General features: G+C 33.8%; 4 protein-coding genes across 4 annotated transcripts; 1 reads left to right on the plus strand and 3 right to left on the minus strand.

Annotated features, from left to right (window-relative positions):
- Positions 1-6,140: 6,140 nt before the first annotated feature.
- Positions 6,141-6,641, minus strand: LOC108207854 (protein NDR1). The gene has a single exon (XM_017378284.1). The coding sequence runs from the start codon at positions 6,639-6,641 to the stop codon at positions 6,141-6,143; it is 501 nt and encodes a 166-aa protein (XP_017233773.1).
- Positions 6,642-19,259: 12,618 nt separating this feature from the next.
- Positions 19,260-19,877, minus strand: LOC108206708 (protein NDR1). The gene has a single exon (XM_017377095.2). The coding sequence runs from the start codon at positions 19,875-19,877 to the stop codon at positions 19,260-19,262; it is 618 nt and encodes a 205-aa protein (XP_017232584.2).
- Positions 19,878-21,306: 1,429 nt separating this feature from the next.
- On the plus strand, positions 21,307-21,999 carry LOC108207856 (uncharacterized). Its single transcript, XM_017378285.1, has one exon. It carries the CDS (start codon positions 21,307-21,309, stop codon positions 21,997-21,999), a length of 693 nt encoding a protein of 230 aa, XP_017233774.1.
- Positions 22,000-23,056: 1,057 nt separating this feature from the next.
- On the minus strand, positions 23,057-25,681 carry LOC108208983 (aquaporin PIP1-3). The gene is made up of 4 exons (XM_017379643.2): positions 25,043-25,681; positions 24,103-24,401; positions 23,438-23,578; positions 23,057-23,342 (listed from the first exon to the last, which is right to left on the minus strand). The coding sequence occupies exons 1-4, from the start codon at positions 25,368-25,370 to the stop codon at positions 23,247-23,249; spliced, it is 864 nt and encodes a 287-aa protein (XP_017235132.1). The 5' UTR covers positions 25,371-25,681; the 3' UTR covers positions 23,057-23,246.
- Positions 25,682-26,583: the final 902 nt, after the last annotated feature.

Below are 26,583 nucleotides of genomic sequence, written 5' to 3' on the forward strand. Positions count from 1 at the left end.
CTTTACTTGTAACAACCTTTATTAGAAATCGAGCAAGCAAGAGAACTATCACCAGAGAGAGGTAGGGTTGTGGTATTGAAAAAGAAGAAGTTATGTTTAGATTATCCAAAATCCTACAATCTATAGAGGTACCTACAATCTACAGGGGTATTTATAGGTGCACAGAGACTTGTGTGCTACTCTTTCCCATAATTAAATAATTTGAAACAAAATCAAATTAAAACTTTCAAGCTACTATATTCCATAAATATAGTACCTAGGGCCTAGAGCCCGTCTTCGAGGTTAACCATCTCGTGAGCTTTCTCTCCCTCTTCACGTTTTTTTGGCCTTAATTTTTTCAAGATGGAGGCGAGCATCGCTTGTCGATGCGTGCTTGCCTTGTGATGTTAGCACGGTCCTCTTGGGGCCACGTCTTCTCCCACCTCCCGTAGGGTCTGAAAATACCGGGATGGCAACAGATCCTTGCGGTGAGGCATCGTCGAACAGCCTTTTAGGCTCCAGAGTACTAGCTATTTGGATCTATGGTGAGCTGATGGGCCAAAGAGCCAATGAGCTGGTGAGCCGATGAAATACGAGAGGCGATAGAGTATAGAGGCAAATCGTTGAACCACTTAGAGGCTGTTCTAGATACTTTTCTGAAAACTTCAATACTATCTCGGTTCAGTGGCTCCACGCCTCTTTTTTCGATCAGATCTGAGAACATTCACTCCAAGCAGCCTTCACTCCATATTAGTTCTTCTTTCAGATCTAATTTTCCTCATGTAGTCTCTATCAAACTTGGTGGCATCGGATCTCTTAGCTTGGCAGCTCGTATATCACCCACCGTGGTAGCGCATAGATCAGCCACCGTAGTGGCACCTAGCTCAACAACAATGACAAAAGTATCCGAAAACAGATCGCCAAGCAACGTAGAGCATGCCGGAACAGAGCTTCTTCATTGGAGATCTCGAATGTCTTCGTTGAGGTCTCGTTGGTGCTCTCTCCGGCGACAGATTTCTTCATCCTTTCCTCTGGTCACGGCATCGTCGTGATCGACGACATTTTATCCGGCCAGCGGGGTCAGAAGCCGTCGGGCCTTCTTCCTCACTGACCTGCATCTCGTCGTTTTCATCAAACAAACGCCTGGAGAAGAAATTTGAAGGAGAAATTTCGGTTGCAAGACATGGCTTCTCGGAAACAGGGAGCATCTCTCTCGTCGCCGGATCTGGCGGCGATTTGTAGAGCTCATCCTCGTTTCCGGTAGTAGCCTTCCGATCGGAGATATGAGCTTTGTGGTTGGAAAAGCGAGAGCCCCTCCTTCTAGCGCCAAATGTTGAGGGTTATAGAGTCCCCCAAGTATACATGTTCTTTTACTCTCAAATATTCCAACCCTTATCTAATCTTTCTTTCTTGTATTTATAAGACTTGAGCTTGGGTTTGGGCTTTTATCCTCCAAATGGGCTGAGGCCCAATAATATTTATTGTCGGTCCTCCCTTGATGTGGTTGGAAATATTTATAGTAGATCAAAGTCCAGTTGCCATTGCTATTGAAGATTTTAGCATAGCCAGCGTCGAAAGCACAAACGGCTTAGACTTGAACTAGTCCGTTATTTACTTCAAAGTCTCCCTTGGAAATGGAGCAGAATGGAATGGGCTTTATTATGATAACCTCAACCTCACTTTCTCTTATTACACAAGTGAGAGTGATATTGTCCGAGTGGGCCGCTACACCATTCCAGGATTTCACCAGGGAATGAGAAAGAAGACCAGTCGAGAAGATTATGTGGTAACGACTCCTGGGATTTCATGGCGAGGAATTTCAGTGTTGTCGTTGTCACCTTCAGTGTCGTCCAGTGTTGTGTTTCGGGTGGATGTGGCAACTGCAGTTAGGTTCGCTGAGTGTTTTACGGCTATCAAAAGCAAGAGACTTGAGGTCATGGCGTGGTGTGACGTGGAGGTTGATCAACTCACGGGGAAGAAAGTAAGTAAGAAAGATATTAAGCTTAAGCATTTGATCGTGGATCATATTAGTGGCTGGCTGTGGTTTGCTTGTTTTATCATTGTAATACTTGCTTTACTGTCACCATTTTCCGGCTGCTGCTGGGTTGCCCTTTTTCCCGAATTGCTGGGCTAGCTAGCAACAAGTTGTCGATCAGTCGGCTCAAATCAGAAGCCGGTTAGCGTCTGAATTATCCGTCTATTCTTCAGACCTAAGACCTTGCGTTTCATGTTGTTGTAATTGGTGCTTAATTCTGCTACCAGCGGAATGATGCTTGCTGTGTGCCTGTGTGGTATGACTCGATATTGCTTTGTTGATTTCATGTTGTAAAATAATTAAATGTGATTGATGTTCGACAAATTAAATTACTAATGTTCTGTAGTATTTCTTACAAATTTCTGAAAAACTGTTAAATTTCGTCAGAGCTGACACACATGATGAGTATAGTATTATAGTATTTACAAGTTGATAATTGAAAATGATCGAGCAACCTTAAAAACTGACTTGCAGAATGGATTATAATATGATGTTTGCCGGTACAGTATGGTAGTTAAATTTTTTAATAATTGATCTGTTTGGATTAAATTATTTACATAATTCAACTAAGTATAGAAGATTTTTGCCTAACAAAATATATATAGAATCGAAATTTTGAGAATTTATAATTCGTAATTAATTAAATTATATTATATATGTACAATATATATAAAGCAAAACTTCAGATAACATATAGCACTATCTTCAATCTCATGAAAAAAATATAAACAGGATATATATCACTTAATCATATTACACAAATATACTCGTATTATTACATTAATTTTTATATTATAACTTAATTTTGTTTCCAAATTGTAAAAGAAGGAATAAATAAAATGAATAATCGTCTAATTATTTAAAATTATCACTTAAATCATCATCTCGCAGTGTTTGAGTAGGAAGAAGACGTTTATTCAATTAATATGACGAACCATTAAACAATTGAGCCAAATCCAACAAACAACAATAATGGTACCATTTCCGCGTATTATAACATAAAAAAATAAAGTTGACGAAGAAAGTCAACTCTATACCTCGTACTAAAAGTCACTCATGGTTGTTAACGAACATTTAAATAAAAATATTGAACTACTCCCACAGTTTCTTTTAAATGTTCATTTTTATTTTTAACGAGTCAAATTGATAAAATTTTAATTGATGTTCATTTTTTATTTTTAACGAGTCAAATTGATAAAATTTTAATTGAATATTATAAGTTATCGGTTCATTATTTATAATATCTGAAGTTTTTTTATTAATAAACTAGACTAAATAATTTTTTGTAAAAATATAATTTATATTGTTTTTTGATACATGTAAATTTCAGTTAAAATATAATTAATTTGATTGTTCAAAAATTAAAAATATATATCTATAATATACTATAATAAGCCAACATGAGTATAATTTGTAGTTCTATTTTAGTTATAATTTTTGTTTTGGTACTCTCTCTCGCAACTACAAATCTACCTCACATAAAGGTCTATTACTCTCTTACATTGTTAAACAGTTTCAAATACTAAAAACAATAATGTATTATCATATAATATTTCATAAAAAAATAAAATGATATTAAAAATAAAATATTAAATATATAGTTTTAAATATAATCCGTTGGTCAATATAATTTAATTATAAATCAATTCATTAATATTAAAATACTAATAAAATGATGTTAAAATTTTAATTATAATAATAAATTACTAACTACATATTACCGCCTCTGATTCGGGGGCAAAGGCTAGTATATATAAAGGGACAGAGGACTATAAAATTACTTCGCGGGTCTGATGATATTAACTACATTTTTTTTTTTTGTTTGAAGAAAATATTAACTATATTTTTTAAGTTTGATATTTGAAAATGAGCCATTTTAAAATTTTAAAAATGCTGTATCTGTTTTAAAGTTGTAGATTTCAGAGAAAATAGAAGAGATCTCAGTAGAAAAAAAAGTCCCATTCCTTCGCATGAATCGCTTGCCTTCAAGAAATTAATTTGAAACCGTTACCTATTTTACTAAAATTTAATTAAATAATTATTCACCAAAAACTTTTATATAGAAGATATAAATCAATCTGTGAAACAATTTATTTGACATAAATAATCTTCAAAGACTTGTGAATTCAACAAGTATTTGCGCTTCCTTTATAAAAGACTTGTGACACAACCATTTGTACTTTAAAATTTTTAGAAATGTGTTTTATGATATAAATAACACGATAGTGAGGAAATTAATTTATTTTGAAGTAATATTATAAGAATAAAACAATATTAAAATTTAAAATTTCCTTATTTATATATTGTTCCTAAATGTATATATTCTTCTCAATTTGATGAAAAGGATTCGAAAAGAAAACTATCAATTTTAAATTATTATTATTTTTGTTTTATTTCTCAAGTAAACAAAGAGCCTCAAAATCGTCTTATATATAAAAATATTAATAAATTAATCATTTAATGTACCTTATCAACATAAAATTTTTGTTGTGTTGTGTTGATAAAATATAAATTAATCCATACTACGAAACTTCAAAATAATTGCAGGGGTCGAGAACAGGCACTCTCCTGTAGTTTTGTTGACTTAGTTTTTTAAGGTTGAACAACTTAATTCTTTAATAAATATATTTTCCGATCACCAACTTAAGTTTTCTTCCACGTTTAAATCTACAAAATGAGCACTCTATACAACGTATTTATGAATGAGCTAAGTTGCTAATTAATATCTCTAATTCATCTATACCTCTACAAAAGATCAATGGCCGGCGGAGTGGATTGGTATCAGGCTATACAAGATCCGAGATACCAGCGAGTAGCTTATTTGACAGTTTTCACAATTATTTTTATGATCATTCCTCCCTTGATGTGGTTGGAAATATCTATAATAGCTCAAAATCATATTTCCATTGCTATTGAAGATTTTAGCATCGAAAGCTCAAATGGCTTAGACTTCAACCAATCCGTTATTTTCTTCAAACTGTACCTTGAGAATGGACGAGATATGGATGGGCTTTATTATGATAACCTCAACCTCACTTTCTCTTATTACACAAGTGAGAGTGATATTGTCCCAGTGGGCCGCTAGGGCCGCTAGGCCATACCAGGATTTCACCAGGGGATGGGAAAGCACACCAAACGAGAAGATCATGTGGTAATGACTCCTGGGATATCATGGCGAGGAATTTCCAGCAACGTGTCAGTGTTGTTGTTGTCGCCTTCAGTGTCGTCCAGTGTGGTTTTTCGCGTGGATGCGGCGACTGCAGTTAGGTTCGCCCAGTGTATCACGGCTATCAAAAGCAGGAGACTTGAGGTCATGGGGTGGTGTAATGTGGAGGTTGATCAACTCACGGGGAAGAAAGTAAGGAAGGAAGCTATTGAGCTTAAGCATTTGATCGTGGATCATATCAGTGGCTGGCTGTTGTTTGCTTTATTTATCATGGTAATACTTGCTTTTCTGTCACCATTTTCTGGCTGCTTCTGGGTTGCCCTTTTTCCCTAATTGCTGAGCTCAAATCGGAGGCCGGTTAACGTCTGAATCTCTGTATTTTTCAGACCTAAGACCTTGTGTTTCATGTTGTTGTAATTTGTGTGTAATCTGCTACCAGCGGAATGATGTTTGCTGTGTGCCTGTGTGTGGTTTGACTCGAATTGCTTTGTTGATTTCGTTTTGTAAAATAATTAAATGTGATTGATGTTTACTTTTGGGCAAATACAATTATGATAGAAATATGATAGAAATAAGAAGGTTTAATGAATAAATAATTATGATAGAAATATTTAAGAAAAACAGAAGGGACATGACGACACTAACTGCGATTGCTAAGTCCACCCTAAAAACCACCTCCGACGACAGTGAAGGGCCTGAAGGCAACAGAGATAATACCGGCACGTCACGGGTCGTCACCGCCTCTTTACTTGGATAGTGTATTTAGCTACTGGAACAATATTATCTTCACTTGTGTAACAAGAGAAAGTGAGGTTGAGGTTTTCGTAATAAATTCCCATTCTTTACCAAAAAAAAGAAGAAAAGTATATAAACGAGGATATCCTGAGCACCGATATATTAAAAACGCTTTTTATTAACTTCGCAAATACAGAAATATCACACAATATGAAATTGAAGTACTTAAGCTGGAGTACAGTCCCTGCAAGCTCCAAGGCATAAGAAACCCAAGCACGGGGATAGAAAAGTAGCTAATAGCAAAATAATAAGACCAAAGACAAGCCAGCCACTAAGATGATGTTTAATCATATGATTTAGCTTAATTGCCTTGTCGCTACTTTTCTTGCCAGTCATTTGATCAACCTCCACCTCACACCACGCCATTGTCTCAAGTCTCTTGCTTTTAGTCCCCGTCATAAACTCCCTGAACCTGACTGCAGTTGCCAAATCCACCCTAAAAACAACATCCGACGACACGGATGGCAACAACGACAACACTGGCACGTTGTTGGAGATTTCTTGCCATGCCATCCCGCGAGTCGTCACCACAAAATCTTTTCGGTCGGTCTTCTTATCGACACCCTGGCGAAATCCTTGTATAGCGTAGTTGGCTAATGGAACAAGATCATCTTCAGTCGCGTAATAAGAGAAGGTGAGGTTGATGTTGTCGTAATAAACCCCCATTGATTTACCGGGATTCACAATGTCGAGTTTGAAGTAGATGATGGACTGGTTGAAGTTAGAGCCGCTAGTACCTTCGGCTCCAGCTATGTAAAAATCTTGAATGGAATATTGGATCATAGATTGATCTACGAAGGACAAGGCTAGCCATACCCAGGGAGGGACATAAACAAGAAACAGTATCAAAGGCACAAAATCCTTCCTATAGCTAATCCTGGGTCAGTGAGATCCTCCCAACGACCCATCAGTTGTGGCTTATGAGATATGAAAACACCCAGTTCAGTTGTCTGTATGCTCAGTAGTTGGAGTAGTTGCTTATCTATCTATGTATGCTTATGTGGAGTGAAAGTCATATGTTTTAGAAAGCAGAAGCTTGTCCTGCTGTATGTATAATCAGTGATGTTCGGGACAAAGGAAAGTTATTGGATTTTTTTAGTACGTACGAGGATTAAGGAATACTATATTTATTTAAGTAGCGCCTAACTTAAGATGATGCGGTACTTGGTCTCTAACTAACATAGCACTGAGAATTAGTTCTCCATAAACAACTCAACCAGTGAGACAAATAAATAATTTGATGAAAATGAAAATAGAAATATATCTATTATGGATGAGTGGGAGCAAGTAACCCTCCCCAAAATCCCTCCCTGTATATAAGTTAAAGTTATCACCTCAATGAATCAATGATTAACGTAGGGCTCAAAGTAAATTTAAGTAACATAGTTAGTTAATTAAATGCTTTTAAAATTTTATTCTTCTAAAATATTAATGTCTTTAATTGCTTAAAATTATAATAAATAATTTCAGTAAAAATATTAATTTATATATTATTAGGATTGATATATAGATAATTTTTTAATGTAATACAATTTTAAAATCCTTGGTAATATTAAAGTAATATTAATTTATAAATTATTAGGATAAATATATAGATAAATAATTTTATAAATTATTAGGATTAATATATAGATATTAGGGGCACATAGCAGGTTCTGTTGGAAGAGAGAATGAAACGGAATATAATAGATAAAAATAAAATATGTTGAAAATAGAGAAAAAGTTTTGAAAGAAACGAGTGAGCGTTGGTAATAATGAGGATTAAAAAAGAATTAGTGATGTTCGGTAGAAAGGGAAGTTATTGGATTCTTTTAGTACGTGCGAGGATCGAGGAATACTATGTTTATTTAAGTATCGCCTAACTTGATGATGCTGTACTTGGTCTCTAACTAACATACCACTGAGAATTAGCTTTCTATATATAAATAGTTTTTAAATAAGTTAAAGTTATCACCTCAATGATTCAGATCATTTTTTAAAATAAAATTGTGTTTCGCAGGGCTCAAAGTAAATTTATATTTTCTTTTACCCTATTGCTACTACTTTTCTCCTAGGAAGTGTACTGAGATGAGAGTAGTTGTTCAGGATGACCAAGATAATTTCTTGCAAGCTAGAAGTACGAGGATTGGGAGTTGAAGCATGTTTGAGTGAACTTAAAATAAGTGATTCTGGCTTAATATAAACAAGTGAAGTAAAAGTTAGAAGTAAATTAAAACTTATAAGTGATTAAAGTGTTTGGAAAATAAGTAAAATCCATAGAAAAAATTTAGCATTCTCGGTGTACTACGTACTTTATGACTTTTACATAAACGATACGAATAAGTGCTTTTAACTTATAAATACATAATCTGGCTTTTTAAGCCCGGCAAATACCCGCATAAACACTAGCTTTAAATTTATTTCTTATATTGTGCAAACAATATTCGTCAGTTATCCATGCAACAGTCGAAAACAACCCCAAAGCATATGCAAACCAGGCAAGGCACTACAAGAGTACTTAACAGCACGATGATAAAAGCAAAGATAATCCAGCCACTAGGATGCCGTTCAATCTTATGCTTGAGCTGAATAGCTTTGTTACTCTTTTTCTTTCCAGTAATTTGATCAACCTCCACGTTACACCAGGCCATTGTCCGAAGTCTCTTGCTTTTGATCCCTGCAATATAATGCCTGAACCTCACTGCAGTTGCCAAATCCACCCTGAAAACAACATCTGACGGCACTGACACGTTGGAAATTTCTTGCCATGTAATCCCCCGAGCCGTCTCCGCTTCTCTGCCCTGGCGAAATGCTGGTATGGTGTAGTTGGCTACTGGAACAATGTCACCTTGAGCTGTATAGTAGGAGAAAGTGAGGTTGAGGTTATCGTAATAAACTCCCGTTGCCTCACCATCATTCTCAAGGTTAAGTTTGAAGTAGATGATGGACTGGTTTAAGTTGGATCCATCATTGCTTTTAACTGCAGCGATGTAATAATCTTCAATAGAAAAATCAGTGTCAGATTGATCTTCAAGGGATAAGGTTATCCATATCCAAGGAGGGGCTAAAATTAAGAACACTATCCCCCAATACAAAAACCTGTAATACTGAATTCTTGGGTCTTTCAATTCCGCAAAGTGCCCCATTAATCTTTTGAAAAATGTTGAAAACACTCACTTCACTTGTAGTAGTGCTCCCTCGATTATTCATGTCACCCACCAAGAAATGCAACGGCAGTTTCCTAGGAAAGTTCTGTTGAACTACCCAACTGACAACGTAGCTAGCTATTAAAACAAATTATAATCCCGCCTTTAATTTTCTTTGTTTTCATAAACGAGACACAAGAATTTTAGCTTTTATTCTAGTCTTTATTTTTTCCCCTTCACTTTTTCAGTTGATCGACGACTTTTGGGGTATGTACATGGAATACAGGTCTTCGAAGTATTCATATTTTACTCACCTGCCTATTCTCTGCCTAACACGCACTACACTCTGCACCGAAAGCACATTTAGAATTTAACATTCTCTTGGTCCATGGCTGTCGATTTGTTTGCCAAAAGACCTTTTAAGTTACGTATTAATTTCCGGTCGTTGAATAATCTAATAATTAGGATTATAATAATCTTTTCATATGTACAATGTTTTTAATTGTTGGACTGGAATTTGTTTAATAACTTTTAATCAATGATGTGATTATTTTATTTATTAAAAAACATTAAATATATTAAAATTTTATTATAATCCTAGTCGCTGATATTAATTCAATGATCAGAAATTAATGTGATGTTAAAAAGTATCCACCATTCAATATTTTTTTCCTTTGTTAAGAGAACAAAGAAAAAAGAAAAGAAAGAGAACCTTTGCATATATATGTTCTTGCGCTTTTCTAGTTGCCATAAAAGGACAAAGAAATTAGCAATTCAAAAACGTTGGTGCATTCAAAATCATCATTACTTGAGCAATGAATTAGCAAAAGTGTACATATATTTTTTGCTTTTTTCTGGTTTCCTCGAAAGCACGAAGTAAAATTAGCTATTCAACCCATCACTGCATATGGTAGCAAATTCAATCATCATTGGTTGAGCAACGAATATGCACAACGTACTATCAAAGTTCAAATTTTGCAAATCAAAAGAGCGCGCGGCCATGTGTAGTACATGTACATGGAATACAAGTCTTTGACGTATTCATAAAGCATTTATACTTTAACATTCGGTATCAATTTGATAGGTATCGGGCAAGTGGTAACTTATTAATTATAACACTTCTCGTATTACAGCTTTTGATAGATCTTTATTAATGAAATCTCCAGCAGGTTTGGATTTTACATCCGGTGAATCGATTATATATCCCGTATATCAGTGTTGAGCATAGCCGTATAGTAGTAGTGAAAATGAAAAACTCACTTCACTTATAATAGCAGCGCTTCATCGATTATTTGTATCACCCACCAAGAAAAGCAACGGCAGTTACAGGGAGTATTTTATTTATAACTAGAAATTGGTCCTACTAATTTTGTATTAAGATTTCCTGAGAAAGTTCTGGTGAACTACACAACTGACAACCTAGCTGTTAATCAAATTTATAATCCAGACTTTAATTTTCTTTGTTTTCTTGAACGAGAGACAACAATTTTAGCTTTTATTTTAGTCTTTGTTTTTTACTTTTCCAGTTGATCGACGACTTCTGTAGTATGTACATGGAATACAGGTCTTCGAAGTATTCATATTTTACTCACCTGCCTATTCTCTACCACACATACAGTGCAATCTGCACTAAAAGCACATTTATATTGGTAATCAATTTATACTTTGATAAAGGATATAGATAGGTGATTGTCCTGTGCTAAAAAATACAGAAAAGCAGCCTTCAGAACTGAAAGACATATCTAACAATCTTAAATCTTGCAGACAATTTCGAGAATAGCAGTACTACTAGTACCACTCTGATGCATAATTTGAAGTAATTGTCAACTTGTAATCGAAAGACATGCGTTGCAAAGCTTAGGCTAACTATCTGCAGCCACTGCACAAGAGCAGCAAATACAAAAGTACAAAGAGAGAGTCAAGAAAATATTGAACCAAAATGAGAATTCAATGAATGCCTTATAGTGTCCCCCAGAATCCAGGCCAGAGAGCTTTATATAATTTGGCGAAACTTTCTTGCCTGTCACGGTGCTCACCTTCACATCCCCCTGCACCCATGCAAAACGCATGTCTCTTGCTTACACGCGACGAGTACTTAAACCTGAATGCAGTCGCAAAATCCACCCGCAAAACAATTTCAGACACGTTTTTGGAAACCTTTGCGAAAGAGATTCCTTGTGTATTCACATAATAAGAAAGTTGAGTAATGGAGCCATGCTCTTCGCCCTCCTGGTAAAACCCGGGCCAAGTGTAGTTGGCAATAGGGATAATACTTGTCCCAACAAAGTAAAATCTGATAGTGATGTTATCATAGACAACTCCCATGTCGTAGGTGTCATCGTGGAGCGAGAGAGTGAAGAAGACGGAGGCGGAGTCGATCAAGGAATGATCACTAGCCGAATCGTTAAGAATTGCGGGAAGAAACAAATCTTCGACAGAGACCTTCACCTGAGATCCGCTTGCATTTTGGACATTCAGCACGTTGAATAATTGTATCCACAGTACATAATATACTATAGCACAAACTCCGATGGTTATGAAAACTAATGCGCAGCCAGCCATCAGAATTCGATAACGACCTGATTGTTCTTGTGCGTGTTTTGTTAGTGAGCAGAATGCTCCAGCCTTGTTCGAGTGTGTATATACTAATATATAATCAGGTTTTAGCAACGACCTCTTTGATGAGTCGTGATATCTTTATCTCGCTGTGGGCTAGTTTGTTTTCTTGTAAAAGAAATATACAATTCAGTTTTTTATATTTTACGATTCTAATGAGTAGCGCGCGTTGTTCAGTGGTTCCCACGGGTAAAAAGTTGAAACAGTGAAATTTTAATATCCCATTTCTACTGTCCACACTCCACACTAGTAGTTGAATAATGCTGTAATTGCCAAGGATTTGGACGATTGTAAGCGTTTATTTTTGGGAAAATGGTTGTGGTAAACGATTGTGCATAAAATTTTATACATGAGACATGTGGTAGGTTTTAATTAGAATAAATATTTTGAATTTAAATTAATAACTCTAATTAAAACCCAACACATCAATTCTCATGTTATTATGTACATATTTTCTATACACGATTTTGTGCACCTAGCACTATTCTTATTTTTAAACAAGGTTAAGAAATTAAATAAAATAAAAGTGAAGAACAAAAGAATGAGGATAATGATGAAATATTAATATGTAATGTATAAAGTAAGCATAATGAAAACATATTATAAGAATTATTGATTTTTATATTATAAAATTTATGATATTTGATAAATTTTAAAATATAAACAATTAGATAGGAATATAGGATAATTGAAAAGAAAATACTACAAAAAATGACTGTAACTGGTACCAGACATACCATTACCGAGGTCAGCTGGCTTACGTGCAGTATGAACATGAACGGGGAGACCTCTTTTTTCCTTTGTTAAAAGAAGTGTACATTAACTTGTTAATTGTTATTTCACTCACTTATTCGTATTAAGTAAGTTAGAAAGTACAAGGCAACTTCCAACTTAAAATATTACTAATTTATTTTATTAATAATACTAGTCTTTAACCCGCGCGAAACACGGGCGAATATATAGTTCATAATTTATTATTTATAATTTAATTTTAACATCATTTTATTAGTATTTTAATATTAATGGATTGAATTTTAATTAAATTATATCATTCAACTGACTATATATATATATATATATTATTACATTTAATACCTTTAAAAGATTCAGTAATCTAATCAATTGAATTTCAAACGTAATTTTGTCATCTTGGTTTTTTGACAACAATAATTTTTAATATTAGAGTTCAAAAGAGTTATGTAATGGTTCATGTTTATATTGAAATAGAATTTCTTGTTAAAAAAAGATATTCAAAATTGTATATTTATAATTTAATTTATAACTTCATTATAATTTTTTTAATGAAATATTATATGATAATGTATTGTTATGAGTGTTTTTAGTATTTGAAACTGTTTAACAATATAATACTAATAGACTTCACATTTGGAGACTTGTAGTAACAAAAGGAGAGGACCAAACCAAAAAATATAACTTAAATTTTGGACTACAAATTATACCTATGTTGGATTATTATAATATAGTATAGATTTATATCCAATAAGTTGTAAATGCATAAAATATTCAAACATACAAATTAATTACTGTTCAATTATAAATAACTTTTCTATAAACACTAACCCATTTTTTAAGTTAAATCAAACCCTTACCGCATAGTCGCATACCCATAGTATAGTCTGCAGTACCATACTAACCAGAGAAGCAAACATGAAATATCGATGTTAAGCTTACAATCCAAGTTCGAATTTCAGCTTAGATAATTCACAAACATAATCATCATCCCATAATTAACATCACTTAGACTTGAAATACAGAACTGAGTAACTAACAAAAAAAGAGAAAAAGGTTAATTAATCCCATAAACATTAATTAACCCTTAATGTTTAATGGTCCTTTTAACCCTGACGTGTGAAATGTCAATTTTGTCCATCCCGTTATATACTGGTATAGGCGGTAAGGGCTAAAAGTGGTATTGATTGACGATGATGCTGGCTCAATTAGAAATATATTTAAGGCTAGTGTTTTGGTTTTATTTATTTTCCCTTTCCAAAATATTTTATGATCGAGTATGTTTTCTATATCGTAATTTTACATGTACGAGTACGACCCACTAAAGGAATCAGCTTTACAATAAAAGGATTTTCTAATATTATGGTAGCTCCTGCTCGCTCAACGGCTCAAAGATGGAGATTGATCGTCATAAACAATCTCATCTTCGTATAGTTTTTTTATATATTGTATACAAAGAATATATACGAATTTTAAAATATCTATAACTATTAAATAAATTATATCAAAAATTATTATTTGAATATGATTCTTTTCGAAAGTAGTAAGTCTCTATTTTTGCAGCCGTTGAACAGGCCACTGAGGGCAGCAAAATGCACTAAATTACAGAAATACACTGCTCCAAGGCCGAAAGCCCAAGAAGAAGCCGCTAAATTAAGTTCCGGAGTTCCAATCCAATCCAATTAATCTCATCCATCGTTTACGGCTAGGACTACATGGAGAATTAGAATTTCATTTGAAATTCTGAATTTGATTAAATAACCTGAAAATTTAGAGTTGGATTTTATATGAAATCTAAGACATTTAAATATCAGTACGTATAAATCGAAAAATTTGAAATGATAACTCAAATTCTTTCATTTAAAATTAATCATTTGAAATGAAATACATATATCCAAACGACCTCTTATTAAAATTCTCAGTTTCATCAATTTATTAAATCCTCGCTTTCATCCCATTCACAAATACGAGGGGACAATGCCAATGTAGAAAAAAAATTGTGCTAAGAAAATCATGAATTTCTGGAAAAAAAGGTTACTGGTCCAGAGGTTTGTAACAATGAATTTCTGGAAAAAAAGGTTACTGGTCCCTTTATAGTTTATTTGGCTACGTACTGGAACAATATTATCTTCTTTTGTGTAATAAGAGAAAGTGAGGTTGAGGTTATCGTAATAAATTCCCATTTTTTACAACAACAAAAAAAATATGTATATAAACGAGGATATCCTGATCTGCGATATATTAAAATCGCTTTTTATCAACTTCGCAAATACAGAAATATCACAGAATATGTGAAGTACTTAAGCTGGAGTACAGTCACTGCAAGCTTACATGATGGGAAGTGAAAAGTAAATAAGATTTAAACGCTCGCCTCCAGTATAGGACTTGCTGAGCCAAGATTAATTTCTAGAGCCAATCCTGGGTCTATGCTATCCTCCCAACGACCCATCACTCTTCCGGCTTATGAGATATAAACACACCCAGACCCGGTTCAGTTGTCTGCATGCTCAATAGTTGGAGTGAAAATCATATGTTTTAGATGTAGGGGCACATAGCAGGTTCTGTTGGAAGAGAGAATGAAATGGAATAAAATAGATAAAGTTTAAAATATATAAAAAATAGAGAAAAAGTTTTGAAAGAAAACGAGTGAGCGTTCGTAATGATGAGAATTAAAAAAGAATTAGGTACAAGGGAGAAGGAAGTGAAGCTGGTCCTGCTGTTTAATCAGTGATGTTCGGTAGAAAGGAAAGTTATTGGATTCTATGAATAAATAGTGTTCGTATAAGTTAAAGTTATCACCTCAATAATTCAGCTCATTTTTTAAAATAGAATTGTGTTTCGCAAGGCTCAAAGTCAATTTATATTTTCATTTACCCGTACTGCTATTACTTTTCTCCTCGAAAGTGTTCTGAGATGGGAGTGTTGTTCAGGATGACCAAGATAATTTCTTGCAAGCTAAAGAGGATTGGGAGTTGATGCGGCCACGTAAAGCAGAGCGTTAAGCCTCGAGGAAGCAATGTCGTGGGTTAAAATTTTGGGCTTTAAAAATGTGTTTAAATGTCGCTCGAATAAAGTCCAGAAAATTCATTTTGCACTAATTGATATTTACGAACTTCGAAGTAGAGTGTAGGAAATTTACTATTCCAAATATTATTCTTGATATATCTTATGGGTGAACAATTGTTTTTGCTCAATGATGAGAAAAAAAATTAAAGATTAGAACATGATTTTTACAAGCTACAGCTCCTAAGAGCATCTCCAATGACGTTGGTTATAATCGTTGGTTAAATTGGATCTGTAAGATATTATGTAAAACTAGTTGAGAATCCGCGCGTTGCGGCGGCCTATAAAGATTATATTAATGATCCAATATTAATATTTGTAGAATAAAATAATTTTGTGAATGTCTATAAAAAGTATATTAATGTTTCAAGTTAATATTTATAGGATAAAATAAATTTATATTATAAAAATCTTGATGTGATACAAATACTAATTTATAAAATTGTAAAATTGGACTATAATTCATAATGAAAAAATGAAAATAAATTTATATACGTAATTATCAATTTAAAGCATGACGAATCTTAATTTCATTTGTTTTTTTTTTTGAAAAGTAATCATGTTCTTACATTGTCACCTTCCTCCAATTTTTTTAGATTGATTGTGCACAAAAACATTTAACTTAAATATAACTACTCTCTTAAAAGTTGTTTGAATGGAGCAAACAGATAATGCATGAATAATTTTTTCATGTATACAAAGTAAATAATATAAAAATAACAACAACAAACATGTCCGATGAACAAAACAAATATTATAAAAGAATAACCAACAAACATACATCATTAATAGTTAATTTAATGACATCAACCATGAATATCATGTCAAGACTATATTCTTTTCCTATATTTGGATTTGTCGACTCCAATATAACGGTCTATAGCTACATTTGTATGCAACAACCTTTACTGTAACAGGCTAACAGCCTTCACTTATCGTTGCTGAAGAACGACGCCTCTGAGTTAGAAATCGAGCAAGAGAAAGGTATTTCTAATTTTTGATAATTTTCATCCAAAAATTTCAGAAAATTAAAAAATGGAACGGACCGATGTGAGAGACGCCACCTAGTAGGTTTGTGGTATTGAGAGAGGAGGTTGTGTTTAGATGATCCAAAATCCTACGATCTATACGGGTATTTATAGGTGGAGAGAGACTTGTTTGCTACTCTTTCCCATAATTAAATAATATGAACAAAATCAGATTAAAATTTTCAAGCTACTATATTCCATAAATAATCTGTCTTTTCCATAATTGAATAATCTGAAACAAAATCAGATTAAAACTTTCAAACTACTATATTCCATAAATAATCTGAAACAAAATCAGATTCTGAAACTTGCTTCTAATATACTCGAAACTAAAAAGGGTACTGAAACAAAATCAGATTAAAACTTTCAAGCTACTATATTCCATAAATAATTTGAAACAAAATCATATTCTGAAACTTGCTTCTAATATACCCGAAACTAAAAAAGGTAGTTCTAATTTTTGATATTTTTCATCCAAAAATTCTAGAAAATTAGAAAAATAAAACGGAGCGATGTGAGAGGCGCCACCTACACGCCCCTCGCTTCTCCTTTATATAAGTATATTGATTGAATAATCCGAAACAAAATCAGATTAAAACTTTCAAGCTACTATATTCCATAAATAATCTGAAACAAAATCAGATTCTGAAACTTGCTTCTAATATACTCGAAACTAAAAAGGGTACTGAAACAAAATCAGATTAAAACTTTCAAGCTACTATATTCCATAAATATTTTTGAAACAAAATCAGATTCTGAAACTTGCTTCTAATATACCCGAAACTAAAAAAGGTAGTTCTAATTTTTGATATTTTTCATCCAAAAATTCTAGAAAATTAGAAAAATAAAACGGAGCGATGTGAGAGGCGCCACCTACACGCCCCTCGCTTCTCCTTTATATAAGTATATTGATTTGCCGAACATGTAAGACATTGTGCTTCAATGGTATTGGCTATAATTTAAAAATAGTATGTTATTAATATTTAGATTGTTATAAATAGAATATATCAGTTTAATATGATAATAAATAATATGTAATCAGTGAAAAGGAGGAAAATAAATTACGAGAGATGATGTGGAATTCGCTACAGATCTGTAGCGGATCGACAAATATAGCGATCCACAAGGGGATGATTATAATTATACACAAGGGGTTGCTGTGGTTGGAGTTTTATTTTTTGTGAACATTGGCTATAAAATTTAATTTTGAAAAACCACCTGGACTTTTAGCTAAGGGCTTGAGAGGGTTGTACATGGAATCCATTCCCGCAGTGCCCACCGTCAGAGTTCAGTTTCCCAATATACCCACCTTCTTGTTCATCTTCCCATACTACCCATCTTTTTCATTCTCTCACCTTATTCCATTCTCTTTCTTACTTTTATCTCTCTCTCTCTCTCTCCACCTATTCTATCACTTCTTTTCTCTTTTTAACTAAACTAATTTATATTTACTTATTTTAACTTCCATCTTTTATTTTAAAATCAATTAATTAATTTAAATTTCCTTATGGACATGTCATTATTTTTAAAGAGTTTTAGTTTAATGATTATAAAAATAATATTAATAATTTCTTTTTGAATTTATAATTATAGATTTTTAAATTATTGCTATTACATTAATTTCTAGTAAATTGTCAAATCCAACTTTTGAGTGAGCAGCTTTTCAGTGAGTAGTCTATTTCAACTATTTTTAAAGAAAAATCATTAGCTTTTCAGTGTGTTGTCACTTCAAAATTTTTCAGTGTGTTGTCCCTTCAAATTATTAATGCTTGTATGAAAAAATTTCTATAAATAACATCCACCGGAATTTTTATATTATGTAATATATTTATTTAATAATTTTATTTTATTTTAATAAACTTTAAATTTAAATTACAAATAAAAATATAAGGTGAAAGTTAAAATGAGTAAATATAAATTGGTTTGGTTAAAAAGAGAAAAGAAGTACTCCCTCCGTCTCAATTTATAGGTCCATTTTGGAAAAAAAATTTGTCCCAAAATACTTGTCCCTCTCTTCTTTCAATACAAATTTATCTACATATTAATTGTGATTTCTTTGAAACTCAACATTATTCTCATTTCTCAATGCACTAAATCCCTATATTTATTGTGATTTTTTTGAAACTCAACTATATTCTCACTTATCAATGCACTAATTAATGATGCATGAGATAAGATTCTATCTAACCAATTTTTTTCTTAATATGCGTGTTTATTCCAAAATGGCCCTATAAATTGAGACGGAGGGAGTAATAAAATAGGTGGAGAGAGAGAGAAAAGTAAGAGAGAGAATGAAATAAGATGAGAGAGTGAAAAGATGGGTAGATTGGAAAATTAAATGGAATGTTCAGTAGTCCGGGAAAGCAAACAGCAACATTGGGCACTACAGGAAACGATTCTTGTAGATGCTCCAAGTACCAATTCCATTGAGAGAAGAAGCCAAGACGGCAAGCCATATACACACTAGTTTAAATGTATTTCTTATATGGGTTTGTCTAGTGTGTGCCCATGGGCACATGCTAAGCACTAACATTTATAAAATTGGAGGGTTTTGATTGGTGTGGTTGGTGTAATTGCAGGGGGTCCACCATTATCAAAGAGGATGAGCCAATAGAAACCCTCCAAACTCATAAATTTTGGTGCTTAGTGTGTGCCCATGGGCACACCATAGAAAAACCGTTCTTATATTGAGCAAACAATCGTCAGTTATCCATGCAATAGTCGAAAACAACCCCAAAGCATATGAAAACCAGGCAAGGTACTACAAAAACACTTAACAGAAAGATGATAAAAGCAAAGATAATCCAGCCACAATTAGGATGCCGTTCAATCATATGCTTGAGCTGAATAGCTTTGTTACTTTTTTTCTTTCCAGTAATTCGATCAACCTCCACCTTACACCATGCCATTGTCCGAAGTCTCTTGCTTTTAATCCCCGTAATATAATGCCTGAACCTCACCGCAGTTGCCAAATCCACCCTGAAAACAACAACATCCGACGACACTGACATGTTGGAAATTTCTTGCCATCCCTGAGCCGTCACCACAAAATCTTTTCGATCGGTCTCCGCTTTTACACCCTGGCGAAATCCTGGAATGGTGTAGTTGCCGACTGGAACAATAATACCCTCACCTGTATAATAAGAGAAAGTGAGGTTGAGGTTATCGTAATAAATTCCTGTTTCCTCACCATCATTCGCAAGGTTATGTTTGAAGTAGATGATGGACTGGTTCAAGTTGGATCCATCATTACTTTCGACTCCAGCGATGTAATAATCTTCAAGAGAAAACTTAATTGAAGATTGATCTACCGCGGACATGGTTATCCATATCAAAGGAGGGACTAAAATTAAGAACACTATCCCCCAATACAAACACCTGTAATACTGAACTCTTGGGTCTTGCAATTCCGCAGAGCGCCCCATTAATCTTTATGGCTTTGTTTCTTGGGATATAGAATTAATTCGGTGAGAATATTGAAAAATATGAAAACACTCACTTCACTCGTAGTAGTGCTCCCTCGATTATTTTATGTCACCCACCAAGAAAAGCAGCGGCAGTTTCCTAGGAAAGTTCTGTTGAACTGCACCCACCAAGAAAAGCAACGGCAATCACGGGCAGTATTGAAGCTGGTCCTACTAGCTTTTGTGTTCAGGCTTCCTAGGAAATTTCCGTTGAACTAAAGCTTAAAGTTGACGATCGTGTCTTGTAATTTCGGTGGTGTATTTTTGTGTTTTATGTATTTAAAACAAAATTTAAACCCGTTTCTTATGAATTTCAGTCATATATTTATGTTTGTAAATTTTATATAAATTTGTTAATCATTTATTTAAATACCCCAGTTTACCCTATTATCCACTTAGCCAATCAGAAAATATGAATTATTTTAGAACCAATCAGAATTTATTTCTAAAATTTAGACAAATGATATTCATTTTTCAACTTTATTTCTATTAAATTTTAACCAATATATTAACAACTACAGTTAACCAATAGAAAATTAGAAATTATTTTAGGATTAATAAGAAGCATCTACAAATTTTAGACAAATAATATTATTCATTATCAAATTGGAACTCAATAATGATTTAACTTCAGATTTATTTTAAGTAATTTTAAATTTAATTTGATTGAATATTAATTATTTTAGGAACAATTCCCAAAATGTTGGATTTATTAGACAATCATATTTAATACAAATGATCACCGTAACCATCTTTGGTGGTCGGTGCATTACTCATTTCCGTTCCAAATTATATAAGTTAGTTAATCTCAGACATGTGATTTAAAAAATACTAATCATCTATTTTTATAATTCATTTTTTAAAATATTGCACTAAAATTTTACTCGCAAGAATTTTAAAAAAAAACAGATTAAACAATACTATGAAGGGTTTGAGTATATTTTGATCTGCAGTGTCATTTAAATGCGCGTCCTAAGCACGACAATCATAATTGACATTTTGAACATATTTTATACATGGTCGTTTGGATGAGTCTAAAATATATACTTCTCAATTAAAATAAAAATAAAAAATTAGAATTTATAAACAAGTTAAGACTTATAAATAATTAAAGTATTTGACAAAAAGTAGAAACCAATAAACAAAAATTAATATTCTTATCTTTTTATAAGCAATTTTTGACTTATAAATGCATAAGTCCCGCTTAAAAGCCGAGCAAAACACACCTTAAGTCTACATATATACTAAACATATCCTCCCAAGGGGACTCACAAGAAAAGTTGTGATGGATCACAGCAACCAAAGATGTATATTTTTCGGTGTTTGTTCTATAGTGTTAATACTATGTGCACCATTATTCTGTGTGCTAAGTTTACATTCTGCAAACGGATCTCAGGTGAAGGTCTTTGTCGAACAATTGTTTGTTCCTGCCATTCTCAATAATTCGGTCAGTGATTATTCCCTGATCAACTCCCCCGCCGTCTTCTTCATCCTCTCACTCCACGACGACACCTACGACTACATGGGAGTTGTCTACGATAACATCACTATCAGATTTTACTATGTTGCGCCAATTGCTACTACCCCTATTGCCAACTACACATGGCCCGGATTTTATCAGAAAGGTGATCAACATGGCTCTACAATAGAATGTTCCGATTATGTTTACACCCGAGGGATTTCGTTCGCAGAAGTTTCGACGAATGTGTCCGAAATTGTTTTGCGCGTGGATTTGGCGACTGCTTTCAGGTTTAAATACTGGTGGCAGTGGGAAAGCAGCACACATGAGTTATCGAGGCAGGGCGATGTGAAGGTGAGCACCGTGACGGGGAAGAAAACTGCACCAACTGGCATAGAGCTCTCTCAGCACGACTCGAGGAATTACTACAAGCCATTCATGGCTTTTTCTATTTTCTTTTTTCCCCTTTTGACCCTCATCTGGGCCGGCTCTTTACTTTATGCTTGCAGTGACGACTGACAAGCTACTAGACTAATCTTTTCTTCTTTTTTTTTGACTAATCTATGTGCTTAATTCAACCTTCGATCAATTTGTCCATCGAACCTCCATTTGACTATCTAGTTGAGCAAAATCAATTGCAACTTCCACTGTATTTATGAAATTGATACCGAATGTTAAAGTATGAGTAAATGTCTTTTTAGCGGAGAGTGCACTGCATGTGAGGTAGCGTAGAGAATAGGCAGCTGAGTAAAATACGAATACTTCGAAGACCTGTATGACATACTACAAAAGTCGTCGCCCAACTGAAAAAGTTAAAACGAAGACCAGAATAAACTTCGAATACCTCTATTCCATGTACATACTTTGTTTTTCGGTCCCAGTGAGCAAAATCGAATCGGAACCCATTTGAATCGGTTCTGAACAAAATAGATTGAAATAAATTTCCGTTCCGGTCTAAAAAATAATCTGAAATATATAATTTCGATCCAATATCTATAATATTTGCCTATACCAATATTTGATAATGTTTTTGTCGCTCAATTTTAAATCAAAATTTTCAAATTTTATACTTCTTAAACATATTAAAAAAATGATAATATAGAAATGACAAAAAAAGTTGACCAAATTAATAGTGAGCGTTGTTTGGAGGTTCCCACGGATAAAAATTCTGGGTAGTCCCAGGCATACAGCATCTAAATGAGTGCGAACACCAGAAGATAGTTGAATAATGCTGTAAGCCTGCAACTACCCAGAACTTGACGATTGCTAAGGCTTACTAGACAAACCTTAACCGAGGTTAGTTGGCTAACATTCGATAAATCGATATGATCAGGGAGAACTTTTTTCCCTTTGTTAAAAGAAGTGTCATATGTTCTTGCTCTTTTCTGGTTGGCCTTACAAGCACAAAGAAAAGAGCTATTTAAATCATCATTGCATAAGCAAACAATTACCGCATTCAAATCATCCTTGCTTGAGCAATGAATAATTATTCATCTTAGTTCAATATTTGCAAATCAAAAGCACTTATATATACAATATAACTAGTCATATACTAGTATGGACCGAAGTACCATACTAACCAGAGAAGGAAACATCAAATATCGATGTTAAAAGCTTACAATCCAGGTTCAAATTTCAGCATAAATAATTCACAAACATAATCAAAACCCCATAATTAACATCCACTGAGACTTGAAATTCACAACTGAGTAACTAAAAAAGAAGAGCTGAGAAATATATAGTAGCTACACTGCGAAATGAGAGGCTCAAGCCCTGCTCTTGAAAGGAATAGCTCTGATGACTATCTGGTGGTACAAGGCAGCAAGGGCAGCACCGATGAAAGGACCAACCCAGAAGACCCACTATAAAATAAGAAATGTATTGCACATCAGTCCTAACATATACTACCGAAAGGGAAGGATATACATAAAACCTTATACAAGAATAAATTACTTACATGATCATCCCATGCATGATCTTTGTTGTAAATGATGGCAGCACCGAGACTTCTGGCTGGGTTGATACCAGTTCCTGTGATGGGGATGGTGGCCAGATGGACCAAGAATACTGCGAAACCAATAGGCAGTGGAGCCAGTATCTGCAATATGATTTCAATAGAAATAATTCACAAATTACACAGCAGGTTAAGAAACATAACTGAAAACAAGATCTCTACTAGCAAGTCCAAATATCATTGTTGTAAATTGCATAACAAATTTTCAGATCATATTTGAATTAATAATTGTTTGATGATGAGTCAACCTAAAAGCTGACATAGAGCAAATATAAGAGGTTTAAGATAAACAATTAATGTTACCAGCGCATAAGACTCATGCCACAAAAAGAGATTTACGATAGATACTATACATACATATATTGTTTCATTAATTAGGTAACCTAGCAAGATTAAGGTCGAAAAACTTTCTTTCACTGCATATCAAGCAAAGTTGTTTTACAAGAGTAAGTGCAAAAGAAGAAGAAAATAAACAGAGCAACAACAAAACAAATATAAGACTCATCTTGTTTATATCAGCATATCCCTATACCTATTACTTATTGAAGGATCATTAATAAGATGATGTGAAGTAAGTAGTAACGTGTAAGAACAAGTGAAATTCTTACAGGAACATGTGAATCTCTAGCACTTCTCTTGGCATCAGTTGCAGAGAAGACAGTGTACACAAGAACAAAGGTGCCAACAATCTCAGCACCAAGTCCATCACCCTTTGTGTAGCCATGGTTCACAACATTAGCACCACCACCGTTGAGCTCAAATCTCGAAGATCCCTCAAAGCCCTTGATCACACCAGCACCACAAATAGCACCGAGGCACTGCATCACCATATAGAACAGAGCCCTGGTAAGCGAAAGCTTCCTAGCCAGAAACAACCCAAAGGTGACAGCTGGGTTAATGTGCCCACCTGTTCATTCGCATCAAGAAACATAATTAATCAATACAGAGTATTACAACAATCATTTGTTAATGTATTAGGCCAAGAGTTCCTAAAACCAAGAACACAAATTACAGAAATTTGCACAAAATTTCTCTCAAACAGAACAACAGAAGTATATTTTAACAAGCACCTCCTGGATATGAAGTCAGATTATTTTTTTTTTTGCTAAGTATGAAGTCAGATTATTACTGAACATAATAAGCCCTTTACATCCCATTGTAAGAACACACCCACACACACATTTTTACAATGTTTAGGACAAGAGATCTGAAACAATTTTATAAGGACCTTAGAATTACTCACAAACACAAAAGGATTATGCAAGAAAAATGTATTAAACGAAAATCAAACAGAGAGGACCCATTAGACCCTAAATAACAAGAGACAAATCTTTAACAAACAACAGTAGAGAATGTGACAAGAGTCAAATATTGAACAAACAACAGTAGTGTGTGTGAGATGGAGAGAGAGAGATAGAGAGAGAGGGGGGAGAGAGGGAGGGAGGGAGGGGGGAGAGAGAGGGAGGGAGGGAGGGGGGAGAGAGAGGGGGGGGGGGGAGAGAGAGAGGGAGAAAGGTTGAGGGAGAGAAAGAGAGAGAGAGTACAAACCTGAAATACCAGCAGTGCAGTAAACAAGGGCAAAAATCATACCACCAAAAGCCCAAGCAATTCCTTGAATTCCCACAGAAGCACACTTATTAGGTGCCCTAGCCACACCCATAACAGTCAAAACAGTGACATACAAGAACAAGAAAGTGGCTATAAACTCAGCAATCCCAGCCCTGTAAAAGGACCACGAAGTGAGCTCACCAGGCTCAAACAATGGTGCTGGTGGAGGCTCCTTGTAGTCCTTATCTGTCTGTGCAGATGTGCCCAAAGGCTGCCTCTCTGAGAACTTGTTAGCTCCCACCCTAACATCCTCTTCTTTGCCCTCCATCTCTCTCTCAGTCTCTTTCTCTCTGACTCTCTCTGATTCTCTCCGAAGACACAATGTAGAGAGTAAAGTTGTGAATTGGGAGTGAAAACAGGGTTTGGAGTGAAGTATTATAAAGGTAAAGTGGGTTGTGTCAGAATTCTTGAAACTTCTAATCTAATCTTGGATTAGTTAGAATAATGTCTACTTAATTAAAGTTAGTAGTACTTGATAATGCAAGAGTGTTCTAGGCTTGTCTGTCATAAAATGAGAGATAAAGACAAAGTATACAAGGAGAGTTCTGGAAAGTGCAAAAGGATGATACTGACAGGTTTGAAACAGTTGTCTTCTTCATTCTCTTCTTATCTTAAACAGACTGTCAAGACTGTCCGTGCTGTTATTTTCTTGATTAAAAATAATGACATTTCTTATTTCAAATTTTTTTTTTTTTGACATTTCTTATTAGTTGCTAGGGATCGGTAGTAAAAATCAAGAATCTATACTAGTCAGGAATCTAAAAAATTTAGAATTTACTAAAATTTTATAAGAGATTTTCAATAAATCAAGGATTTTAATCAAATCGGAGTATAATGACAAATCGGTAAATTAATAAATTATTTTTAATAATTAATCAGAAGATAATAAAGTAATTAAAAAAATTGAAGTTCTTAGAACACTATGATCTATCATTACCTAAACGAAAAATTAAAAGTTATTGTGTGATAAGGAATTTATTTTCTTTATTTAACGAAAATAAAAAGTTATTGTGTATAGAAAAATTATAACCTCTATTTGGTGCCCACCTAGATTGAGTGAATTGATTTCTACTCGTATATCCTGATCTAATTTCTGACACATCCAAATTTCATAAAAAACATAATTTATCTAATTTTTAATGACACGCCCATAACCGAATTTTGTAAAAACACTTATATTTTGTTTCCAGTATATACCGAATTTCTTAAAAAGTCTTGTCATAACATAATTATTTCGCATTTCATTGAAATATAGACGATTAACCCTAAGAAAATTTTACTACCCACTTACTTCGATTTTTTACTCTTTTTTTTTTTCCACACTTACTGATGATTAAAGATACAAAATCTTTAAACTCTCGGAACGAAAAGATTCCCTCTCCAATTACTATAGTAAACAAATGTAAAGAATTCGCTTTCAACTTTAGAAAAGCTTAAAGCGAAGGCAATATAAACTGTGGGCAATGCTACTAAATATCACA

The sequence above is a fragment of the Daucus carota genome, chromosome 2, assembly GCF_001625215.2.
Source record: "Daucus carota subsp. sativus chromosome 2, DH1 v3.0, whole genome shotgun sequence".
Lineage (NCBI taxonomy): Eukaryota > Viridiplantae > Streptophyta > Magnoliopsida > Apiales > Apiaceae > Daucus > Daucus carota.

Coding starts and splice junctions, on each gene's coding strand:
- LOC108207854 (XM_017378284.1), bottom strand. CDS start 6,641: ATGGGGGTTTATTACGACAACATCAACCTCACCTTCTCTTATTACGCG.
- LOC108206708 (XM_017377095.2), bottom strand. CDS start 19,877: ATGTCCGCGGTAGATCAATCTTCAATTAAGTTTTCTCTTGAAGATTAT.
- LOC108207856 (XM_017378285.1), top strand. CDS start 21,307: ATGGATCACAGCAACCAAAGATGTATATTTTTCGGTGTTTGTTCTATA.
- LOC108208983 (XM_017379643.2), bottom strand. CDS start 25,370: ATGGAGGGCAAAGAAGAGGATGTTAGGGTGGGAGCTAACAAGTTCTCA. Junction 23,579..24,102: donor CTAGAGATTCACATGTTCCT/GTAAGAATTTCA, acceptor ATCATATTGCAG/ATACTGGCTCCACTGCCTAT. Junction 23,343..23,437: donor ATCATGCATGGGATGATCAT/GTAAGTAATTTA, acceptor CTTATTTTATAG/TGGGTCTTCTGGGTTGGTCC.